This window comes from Oncorhynchus kisutch, linkage group LG26 (assembly GCF_002021735.2).
Source record: "Oncorhynchus kisutch isolate 150728-3 linkage group LG26, Okis_V2, whole genome shotgun sequence".
Taxonomy (NCBI): Eukaryota; Metazoa; Chordata; class Actinopteri; order Salmoniformes; family Salmonidae; genus Oncorhynchus; species Oncorhynchus kisutch.
This window is the reverse complement of record NC_034199.2, coordinates 34,155,704-34,167,968: the sequence shown is the minus strand read 5'-3', so window position 1 is coordinate 34,167,968 and position 12,265 is coordinate 34,155,704. Positions and strand designations below refer to the sequence as shown.

Below are 12,265 nucleotides of genomic sequence, written 5' to 3'. Positions count from 1 at the left end.
TAAAGGTTAAATAAAAAATATATATGGCCAGCAATATAAACTTTAACATATATTTATCTTGCAAAATATGTTCTTCAATTGGTAACATACATTGCTGTCTTCTTCTAATGCCTCAAGGGGAAAGTAATCTAAATCTAAAGTAATCTAAAAGTAACTGAATGTAATCAGATTACGTTACTGAGTTTGGGTAATCTGAAAGTTACGTTACTGATTACAATTTTGGACAGGTAACTGTAATGGATTACATTTAGAAAGTAACCGACCCAACCCTGGACAGCCTATAGGGAGGAGGTCAGAGACCTGGCAGTGTGGTGTCACAACAACAACCTCTCCCTCAACGTGAGCAAGACAAAAGAGATTATCGTGTACTACAGGAAAAGGAAGGCTGAACATGCTCCCATTCACATCGATGGAGCTGAGGTGGAGCAGGGCGGGAGTTTCAAGTTCCTTGGTTTCCACATCACCACCAAACTATCATGGTCCAAACACACCAAGAAAGTTGTGAAGAGGCCACAACAACACCTTTTCCCCCTCAGGAGACTGTAAAGATTTGGCATGGGTACTCAGATCCTCTAAAGGTTCTACAGCTACACCCTTGACAGCATCCTGACCGGTTGCATCACCACCTGGTATGGCAACTGCTTGGCGCTGCAGAGGGTAGTGCGTACGGCCTAGTTCATCATCCAGGACCTACATACTACGTGTTGTCAGAGGGAGGCCAGTCACCCAAGTCATAGACTGTTCTCTCTGCTACCGCAAGGCAAGTGTACCTGAGTGCCAAGTCTAGGTCGAAAAAGCTCCTTAACAGCATCTAACCCCAAACAATAAGACCGCTGAACAATTAATCAAATGGCCACCTGCACTATTTGCATTGACACCCCCTCCCTTTGTTTATACATCTCTACTGGCTGTTTATTATCTATGCATAGTAATTTTACCTTGACTAACCTGTAAGCCCACACATTGACTCAGTACCAGTACCCCCTGTATATAGCCTCATTATTTTCTTAAAACTGCATTGTTGGTTACAGGCTTGTAAGTGAGCATTTCACGGAAAGGTCTACACCTGTTGTATTCGGCGCATGTGAAAAATTAAATTGGATTTGATCTATACACATCTTCACTGGAGGAATTTACACAAGATATACTAGGAATGATATGATACTGCATAAGCGTTGGTATGTTTCTTGACACTATAATTAAGAAATAAGTCTTGAGGGGGTGTTTTATAAGACCAATATACCAGGGCTAAGGGCTGTTCTTATGTACAACGCAACCCTTAGCTGTGGTATATTGACCATATACCACAACCTCCAGAGGTGCCTTATTGCTATTATAGACTGGTTACCAATGTAATTGGAGCAGTAAAAACACATGTTTTGTCATACCAGTGTTATAGGGTCTGATATTCCACGGCTGTCAGCCAGTCAGCATTCAGGGCTCAAACCACCCAGTTTATAATAACAAATATGAACCCTGTAAATAGTGTATATTGTTTTTTATTGACAGGGAGAGAAAAACAATGCTCTAACAGCAGATTAGGGAGGCACCATGGGATTAAGCTGCTCATCTAGCTAGCCTACTGTTTCTAATATAACATTTCCTATTTCACATCAGTAAAAAAAGGCATTACAGTCTCAATATGCATTACTATTTAGGGCATATCTCTGAATGATTTTGTTTATGTTTGTCATGTCAGAGCTACTGTACTGTATTCAGCTCATTGTGTATCCCCCCAGGTGTTCCTCCTGTCACAGGTCTAAGATATGTTCTGAGATAAAAGTTGGTACAATTCCTTCTCATGCTTAGAATGATTGCTGCATTATCCGGCAGAGTTCTATTAAACAGTGTTGGAGGATATAGGCAAGTGTGTGGGTGAAAAATGGGTCTATCTATGCAAGTGAAAATCGACTTATTCTTTACTCAATCCTACTCTTCCAATCTGTAGGTTCAACTGACTCTCTCATAGCTAAATTAAATGAGCAGCGCTGTAGTATACTGTAGGTAATGTTTACAAGCCACTGATAAGAATCACTATTGGTCAGTATAGACAAGACATGTCCATACAAACACTATAATAATAATAATAATAATAATAATTTATCACATTTCTACAGCACTTTTCATAACAATCTTAAATCGATTCAAAAGCAAAAAATAAACAAGCAATACATCATCATGAGTAGTTTAGACATAGTTAGGTAACCAATAGGTCATGTCTTTGAGTCCATGCATCATCCAAAGATAGAGATGGGAAGTTCATGGCTTGATCAGAGGTAGTATGGTCAGGGAGATGGTTGATGAAGAGTCTGGTGACAATCATGTAGAAGTCTACTCTGGGAACCAGCACGAGTCGTGTAGCTACTGGACTTATCCTCCTTCACAATGTATGGCATCCAGTTGGGTGACGCATCAGCAGCTCTTGGTGCCAGAAAGCTCACCACACACAGTTCAGAGTACTAGCCAGTCGTCCCCAACCACAAGCCCTCTGCCTCAGCACTGCATTAATTTACTGCATCTCCCATTCTTCTCAGGCTTCAGGTGACTCTTAAATGGATGTTTTCAAAAGATCAGGAACCAGCAGCCAGGTGAAACAAAAAAGCTGGTACAGTGTCCAGATGCATCATTCAAACAAAAACAATTGGCTAGCTAACAAGCCAAAAATAGTTGACCTGCCAGTCTATCTGCAAATCTGTGGGTAAAAAACACCAGAAATATGCACTAAAACTCAATGTTATCAAAAACAAAACAGTTGATAAAAAACAAATAACAAATAATTAAATATGTACACATTTACAGGAGTTCTCTGTTTAAGCTCTCTGTTTAGGCTGGTGCCATGGCAACTACAGAACAATAAATATATGACTCTGCCATCTTCTCTTGCTCTCACCCGACTGACACATAGCCCTCCAACACTGACAATGTGCTTCAGCCTCTTCCATCATGTAATGTCCAACCAACATGACTAATTGCCATGATTAATCATCATATAAATATATCAGGCCAGTTCAGGCCTTAGGGTAGGCCTGGGTATGCGTAGATTTTATCCAGTATAATAGGACAGTATAGTAGGCCAGCCTACCTCAAGCGTGGTACAGCTCCAACCATGGCTCAAAGCATTCAGTTTGCCATTGATGAATGTGCTTGGGGAATCTCCAAGCCCATTGATAAAGTGTGAGGTGCCTGTAGTTGTGCAGCACAGTGTCATTACTAATCAGCCATATCCGTTACGCCCCCCACTGTCACAGCAAAGATGCTTGAGACGCTTGAGAATCTTAGCCTGGAGGATGGATAAATACATAGGCTAGACGCCGACCAGATTATCTAATATAATCTAATTTTGTCCATTTCTAATCCACAGAGTAGGCGTAGGCCTGAATACAAGATACCATGATTTGCTGTGTCATAAAACGTGCACATTTACAACTTTCTCTCTGCCACCAGGTTCAGGCCCAGCCTCTCCTCTAACCTTAACCCCAACCTTAACCTCCCCTCTGCAGATTCAACACCAGTTCCAGCACCAGACCCAGTTCCAGCACCGGACCGAGTCACAGCACCAGAATACTGGAAGAGGTGCAGAGGAGGGACCCAACATCTAACCTTCACCCGGAGCGAGCAGACCAGGGGAGTGCCACCATTGATATCCGGGTCTAGGGCTCCCTTGTGTGTCTGCTTCCTCCTCAGGTTATCCTTTCTCCCCTCTGCAGGTCCAGTTACAGCCTCATCCCAGTACCCGGCTTCCAGCACCAGTTCCAGCACCAGACCACCAGACAAAGTGCAGAGGAGGGACCAAAGATCAAACCTTCACCTGGTGATCAGGCCACAGGAAAGTAACACCATGGGCCTGTGGGTCTAAGGCACCTTTGTGTGTTTGCTTGCTCATCAGGTTGTCCTTCCTCCCCTCTACAGACCCAGATACCAATCCAGCACCTGAACCAGCCCCAGTTCCTTGTTCCCGGTTCCTGTTTTTTCCTGGTCTCCAGTTTTCCACTCTGGTCCCAGCACCAACAAGACTTCAGTCCTGGCCCCAACACCAGCAACAACCCTGGACACAGCACTGACCAACCACAACTGCCACCTCCATCCAGCAACTGCCAGCCCAGACCCCACCCACAACACAAAGACACATTGTGGACTGACTGATGGACAGATTGCTTTTGTTTTTGCTTTTCCTTGATTAGATGACCATTTGGTTTGCCTAATTTGACTTGATAGCTTATTGTTATAATTATTTATCATTTTGAATTTTGAAAAACCAAATTAAAGGACCTTAACCTTTTCAGGGTTCTTACCTAACCTTAACATTTCAAGGTTCTTGCTATGTAAAGAGTTTGGGGATATTATGGCATCATTTTGAGTGGAAAATAAAGTTTAACGTCAAAATCTGGTGTATTAGGTAAATAGGACAGATGTCAAATAATGCAATAAGTTAATGAGTTCATGTTGCACTATGACTATCAAATCAAATCAAAATGTATTTGTCACATGCACCGAATACAACAGGTGTAGCCCTTACAGTGAAATGCTTACTTATAAGTCCTTAACCAACAATGCAGTTCAACATTTTTTTTTACTAAATAAACTAAAGAAGAATAAAAATAAAAAGTAAGACAAGAAAATTACATAACAATAACAAGGTTATATACAGGGGGTATCGGTACCGAGTCAACGTTCAGGGGTACAAGTTAGTTGAGGTAATTGTAAAGTGACTATGCATAAATAATAGACAGCGAATAGCAGCAGTGTAAAAACAAACAGGGTGGTCAATGGAAATTGTCCGGGTGGCTATTTCTAATTGTTCAGCAGTCTTATGGCTTGGGGGTAGAAGCTGTTAAGGAGCCTTTTGGTCCTAGACTTGGCACTCCGGTATCGCTTGCCATACGGTAGAGGAGAGAACAATCTATGACTTGGGTGACTGGAGTCTTTGACAATTTTGGGGGTCTTCCTCTGACAACACGTAGTATATACAGTGGGGCAAAACAGTATTTAGTCAGCCACCAATTGTGCAAGTTCTCCCACTTAAAAAGATGAGAGAGGCCTGTAATTTTCATTGTAGGTACACTTCAACTATGACAGACAAAATTAAGGTAAAAAATCCAGAAAATCACATTGTAGGACTTTTAATTAATTAATTTGCAAATTAACAAAACTTTTGTTATTGACCAAATACTTAATCTCAATACTTTGTTATATACCCTTTGTTGGCAATGACAGAGGTCAAACGTTTTCTGTAAGTCTTCACAAGGTTTTCACACACTGTTGCTGGTATTTTGGCCCATTCTTCCATGCAGATCTCCTCTAGAGCAGTGATGTTTTGGGGTGTTGCTGGGCAACACAGACTTTCAACTCCCTCCAAAGATTTTCTATGGGGTTGAGATCTGGAGACTGGCTAGGCCACTCCAGGACCTTGAAATGCTTCTTACGAATCCACTCCTGCGTTGCCCGGGCGGTGTGTTTGGGATCATTGTCATGCTGAAAGACCCAGCCACGTTTCATCTTCAATGCCCTTGCTGATGGAAGGATATTTTCACTTAAAATCTCACGATACATGGCCCCATTCATTCTTTCCTTTACACGGATCAGTCGTCCTGGTCCCTTTGAAGAAAAACAGCCCCAAAGCATGATGTTTCCACCCCCATGCTTCACAGTAGGTATGGTGTTCTTTGGATGCAACTCAGCATTCTTTATCCTCCAAACACGACGAGTTGAGTTTTTACCAAAAAGTTATATTTTGGTTTCATCTGACCATATGACATTCTCCCAATAATCTTCTGGATCATCCAAATGCTCTCTAGCAAACTTCAGACAGGCCTGGACATGTACTGGCTTAAGCAGGGGGACACGTCTGGCACTGCAGGATTTGAGTCCCTGGCGGCGTAGTGTGTTGCTGATGGTAGGCTTTGTTACTTTGGTCCCAGCTCTCTGCAGGTCATTCACTAGGTCCCCCCGTGTGCTTCTGGGATTTTTGTTCACCGTTCTTGTGATCATTTTGACCCCACTGGGTGAGATGTTGCGTGGAACCCCAGATCGAGGGAGATTATCAGTGGTCTTGTATGTCTTCCATTTCCTAATAATTGCTCCCACAGTTGATTTCTTCAAACCAAGCTGCTTACCTATTGCAGATTCAGTCTTCCCAGCCAGGTGCAGGTCTACAATTTTGTTTCTGGTGTCCTTTGACAGCTCTTTGGTCTTGGCCATAGTGGAGTTTGGAGTGTGACTGTTTGAGGTTGTGGACAGGTCTCTTTTATACTGATAACAAGTTCAAACAGGTGCCATTAATACAGGTAATGAGTGGAGGACAGATAAGCCTCTTAAAAAAGAAGTTACAGGTCTGTGAGAGCCAGAAACTTGCTTGTTTGTAGGTGACCAAATACTTATTTTCCACCATAATTTGCAAATTCATTAAAAATCATACAATGTGATTTTCTGGATTTTTTTTTCTCATTTTGTCTGTCATAGTTGAAGTGTACGTATGATGAAAATTACAGGCCTCTCTCATCTTTTAAGTGGGAGAACTTGCACAATTGGTGGCTGACTAAATACTTTTTTGCCCCACTGTAGGTCCTGGATGTCAGGAAGCTTGGCCCCAGTGATGTCCTAGGCCGTACGCACTACCCTCTTTAGCGCCATACGGCCAGATGCCGAGCAGTTGCTATACCAGGCGGTGATGCAACCGGTCAGGATGCTCTCGATGGTGCAGCTGCAGAACATTTTGAGGATCTGGGGACCCATGTTAAATCTTTTCAGACTTCTGAGGGGGAATAGGTTCTGTCGTGCCCTCTTCACGACTGTCTTGGTGTGTTTGGACCATGAAAGTTTGTTGGTGATGGGGACACAGTCAATTAACAGCAACACTATGGTGTTGAATGCTGTAGTCAATGAATAGCATTCTCACGTAGGTGTTCCTTTTGTCCAGGTGGGAAAGGGCAGTGTGGAGTGCGACTGTGTCATCTGTGGAACTGTTGGGGCGGTATGCGAATTGGAGTAGGTCTAGGGTTTCCGGCAGGAGGGTGTTGATGTGAGCCATGACAAGCCTTTCAAAGCATTTCATGGCTACCGACGTCAGTGTTATGGGGCGGTAATCATTTAGGCAGGTTACTTTCGCTTTCTTGGGCACATGTTTGAAACATGTAGGTATTACAGACTCGGTCAGGGACAGGTTGAAAATGTCAATGAAGACACTTGCCAGTTGGTCTCTGTTTGTTGCCAGTTTGTCTTGTTCGTTCAAGCTTACCAGCGTTTTTCCTGTCAGCTCCTATCGTTTCCCAGCCTTTCTTTGCTAGTCCTCCCGGTTTTTACCTTTGCCTGTCCTGACCATGTACCCGCCTGTCGTCCTTTACCTTTGCCTTACCCTGGATTTTCGACCCCTGCCTGCCTTGACTTGTCTTTGCCTGCCCCTGTTGCTACAATAAACAGTGTTACTTTGACAGTCTGCATCTGGGTCTTACCTTGATCTCTGAAAGTCCTGGTAATCCATCTGGCCCTGCGGCTTTGTGAATGTTGAACTGTTTAAAGGTCTTACTCACATCCGCTACGGGGAGCGTGATCACACGGTCAGCCGGAACAGCCGGTGCTCTCATGCTTGCTTCAGTGTTGATTGCCTCGAAGCGAGCATAAAAAGCATTTAGCAAGTCTGGTAGGCTTGTTTCACTGGGCAGCTCGTGTCTGGGTTTCCCTTTGTAGTGCGTAATATTTTTCAAGTCCTGCCACACCTGACAAGCATCAGAGCCGGTGTAGTAGGATTCAATCTTAGTCCTGTATTGACGCTTTGCCTGTTTGATGGTTCGCTCCTTTAGCTCAGTGAGGATGTTGCCTGTAATCCATGGCTTCTGGTTGGGAAATGTGCATACGATCACTGTGGGGACGATGTCGCCAATGCACTTATTGATGAAGCCGGTGACTGAGGTGGTATACTCCACAATGCCATTGGATGAATCCCGGAACATATTCCAGTCTGTGCTAGCAAAACAGTCCTTTAGCATCCGCATCATCTGACCACTTCCATATTGCATGAGTCACTGGTACTTCCTGCTTTAGTATTTGCTTGTAAGCAGTAATCAGGATGATATAATTATTATAATTATTAATTATCAGATTTGCAAAAATGAAGGGTGAGGGAGAGCTTTGTATGCTTTGTATGTGTGTGTAGTAAAGGTGGGATTTGGGCCTTGTCTTGACAAAGCAGCATATATTTTGCATCGGACTCATTAAAGAAAAACTCTTTGTCCAGTTCTAGGTGAGTAATTGCTTGTTTAGGTCATAAGAGATGGTAGCAGCAACATTATGTACAAAATGAGTTACAAACAATGCAAAACAAAATAGCACAGAAGTTTAGGAGCCCGTAAAACGGCAGCCATCCCCTCCGGGGCCATTATTATCAGTATTATACACTGTAAAAATGTTTACTTGTTTTTAAGGTAACTTATTTTACTGTAAATTCCAATAAACCTTGGTTTAACTCTACATTACTGTAAAGAAGGCACTTATTTACAACAATGTACAGTAACATGCTGTACTTCTTTTTACAGTAACTTACAGGTAACTGTTTGTCAGTAATTTACCATTAAAACAAGTTGTGTTTTTTACAGTGTAATATAATGAATTAAGACTAAGAGTGTTGAATCAACAATTAAAATGTTGAGTCTCTGTGAACCCATGTTTACACCGAAACAGTGTTAAATGTTAACTCTGCTTAGTGTACAGTCTTATTTAAATATTTCCCAGAGTGCCTTGCCTTTCGAGTAAATTGTAGAGTTACCACCCATGACTGAATTTATTAGTTACAGAGACATGGTTTCAAGGCTAATGAAATAATTTTGTTTTTTATAAATGTTTGCAATATTGAATGCTGGGTAATATGATAATGAGCTGTGTATGACTTTCAGGCCATTGTACTAGGGTGAAGCTAGGCCCTCAAAATAAGGTCTTAAGAAAAAAATGTATGGTGTTGTGTTAAATATATATGTTGAAAGATAACATATCCACTTAGGATGTCACTTGGTGAAGTCCATAGGACTGGAAATGGATGAATGCAACAAATATGTATCTGTCACTAATAAATACAGTAACTCTACAATTTACTCGAAAGTAATGGCACTCTGGGAAATATTTGAATAAGGCTTTACACTACGGAGTGTGTAAATTTAACACTGTCGCGGTGTCTATACAGGTCCACAGACTCAATCCTTTCATGGTTGATTGAACACTGTTAATTTAGACTTTCTTTAACAATGGAGAATTTGCTGTGTCGATTCTCTACGAGCAGAGAACATTGGGGGAAAACAAAATCATGATGTTTTGAGTGGAATGGCTATCCAGTCAACACTGCTGCATTGTTTTGATCACATACAATTGTCACACTTACAGTGCCTTACGAAAGTATTCGGCCCCCTTGAACGTTGCGACCTTTTGCCACATTTCAGGCTTCAAACATAAAGATATAAAACTGTATTTTTTTGTGAAGAATCAACAACAAGTGGGACACAATCATGAAGTGGAACGACATTTATTGGATATTTCAAACTTTTTTAACAAATCAAAAACTGAGAAATTGGTCGTGCAAAATTATTCAGCCCCCTTAAGTTAATACTTTGTAGCGCCACCTTTTGCTGCGATTACAGCTGTAAGTCGCTTGGGGTATGTCTCTATCAGTTTTGCACATCGAGAGACTGAATTTTTTTTCCCATTCCTCCTTGCAAAACAGCTCGAGCTCAGTGAGGTTGGATGGAGAGCATTTGTGAACAGCAGTTTTCAGTTCTTTCCACAGATTCTCGATTGGATTCAGGTCTGGACTTTGACTTGGCCATTCTAACACCTGGATTCGTTTATTTTTGAACCATTCCATTGTAGATTTTGCTTTATGTTTTGGATCATTGTCTTGTTGGAAGACAAATCTCCGTCCCAGTCTCAGGTCTTTTGCAGACTCCATCAGGTTTTCTTCCAGAATGGTCCTGTATTTGGCTCCATCCATCTTCCCATCAATTTTAACCATCTTCCCTGTCCCTGCTGAAGAAAAGCAGGCCCAAACCATGATGCTGCCACCACCATGTTTGACAGTGGGGATTGTGTGTTCAGGGTGATGAGCTGTGTTGCTTTTACACCAAACATAACGCTTTGCATTGTTGCAAAAAAGTTCAATTTTGGTTTCATCTGACCAGAGCACCTTCTTCCACATGTTTGGTGTGTCTCCCAGGTGGCTTGTGGCAAACTTTAAACAACACTTTTTATGGATATCTTTAAGAAATGGCTTTCTTCTTGCCACTCTTCCATAAAGGCCAGATTTGTGCAATATACGACTGATTGTTGTCCTATGGACAGAGTCTCCCACCTCAGCTGTAGATCTCTGCAGTTCATCCAGAGTGATCATGGGCATCTTGGCTGCATCTCTGATCAGTCGTCTCCTTGTATGAGCTGAAAGTTTAGAGGGACGGCCAGGTCTTGGTAGATTTGCAGTGGTCTGATACTCCTTCCATTTCAATATTATCGCTTGCACAGTGCTCCTTGGGATGTTTAAAGCTTGGGAAATCTTTTTGTATCCAAATCCGGCTTTAAACTTCTTCACAACAGTATCTCGGACCTGCCTGGTGTGTTCCTTGTTCGTCATGATGCTCTCTGCGCTTTTAACGGACCTCTGAGACTATCACAGTGCAGGTGCATTTATACGGAGACTTGATTAAACACAGGTGGATTGTATTTATCATCATTAGTCATTTAGGTCAACATTGGATCATTCAGAGATCCTCACTGAACTTCTGGAGAGAGTTTGCTGCACTGAAAGTAAAGGGGCTGAATAATTTTGCACGCCCAATTTTTCAGTTTTTGATTTGTTAAAAAGTTTGAAATATCCAATAAATGTCGTTCCACTTCATGATTGTGTCCCACTTGTTGTTGATTCTTCACAAAAAAATACAGTTTTATATCTTTATGTTTGAAGCCTGAAATGTGGCAAAAGGTCGCAAAGTTCAAGGGGGGCGAATACTTTCGCAAGGCACTGTAGCTCATTCGGCCTACCTAAATAAGCAACACTGCTTATAGTGTGTATTGTGGTACAAATGCAATTGCATCCAAATGAGAATTGAACATTTAAAATGATTACAAACGACTGATCAATAGACCATGCAAATTAAAACAATAAACACCAAACATCCCTACCTTAAATTCCTCCAGGATCTTGTAAGTTTTCCCCCTGTATTCACAAAAGTTTTTAACCTCCTTGCATTCAGGACAGCATCCATTGTGCTCCACTTTTGTGCACTTAGGGTGTATCTTGGGGCACTCCGGCTGGTCGCACACTGGCCCATCCTCAGTGCACACGCATGGGCAGTTCGAGTGTCCTGGGAAGAAACGCTCCCCCAGTTTGTAAACAAAGCCACTGTCGTCCACGCAAACTTTCCCCCGGTAATCGTCGAAAATTATGTTGTCGCTGTTGGCAGTTCGCTCTGCCTCGTCCGCGGCGTAATCCTCGGGACTGAGGGAGGCTGGTGACAAGGTGGCGTGGAGGACGAGGAGGACAATGCAGGGTGTTGGAAAGAGAGGGCCCATCCTTCGCCGCGGTATTCCTATTGCAGTCAAGGAAAGGATCGAAGTTGCATTTACTTTGCCCATTCCATTCCCAGTCTGTGCAGCACGAAGGCCAAATTAACATGCTGATGATATCATGCAAATAGAATGGTATATATTCAATTAGAAGTATCCACAGCAACAGACACAATCCCAGAAAAGATTTACAATCTAACACAGCAAATTCTCAAGTGTTAATTCAACACTTAGTGTTAAATTTAACACGGGTCCAGTGTGTTGATCCAGGTGTTAATTTAACACTAACATAATTAATTTAATACTCACTTATGTAAAATAACCCCAGTGTTGGTGTTAATAACCAGTGTTAAATTAAAACCATGCTCATCTTTATCATATTTCCCAGTATGCTCTATTGCAGGTGGCTTTTTAGAATTGTTTGTTTCAATATCTATGTTTGTGCATGTACATTGATTGGTTAATTAATATTATGCTACTCAAAAATAAATAACAAACATTTTTCTAATCTAATCCAATCCGTGAGCTGGATTTATTGCATTATAGGGCCGGATTACCGCATTTGGGGCCCCAGGGCACCGACCTCCAGGGGCCCACCCACCGTTTTTTGGGGGAAATAAGCTAACTTACTGCATTTCAATACATTTTGCCATGGCGCAGAGAGAAAAATGTGCATTTCTACACTTTTTGTCATGAGGCTAAGAGAACATGTTGAAGTTTTAAAGCTATT

The 12,265-nt window shown here is 42.0% G+C and overlaps 1 protein-coding gene across 2 annotated transcripts in view; it reads right to left on the bottom strand.

The window, feature by feature from the left end:
- Positions 1–12,265, bottom strand: part of LOC109887621 (von Willebrand factor C domain-containing protein 2-like) — a 44,487-nt gene that overhangs the window by 30,212 nt on the left and 2,010 nt on the right. For both annotated transcript variants that reach the window (XM_031806335.1, XM_031806336.1), the window contains exon 2: positions 11,152–11,558. In XM_031806335.1, the coding sequence (XP_031662195.1) occupies positions 11,152–11,541 (390 nt within the window). In that variant the 5' untranslated portion in view covers positions 11,542–11,558. The remainder of the gene's footprint in view (positions 1–11,151; positions 11,559–12,265) is intronic.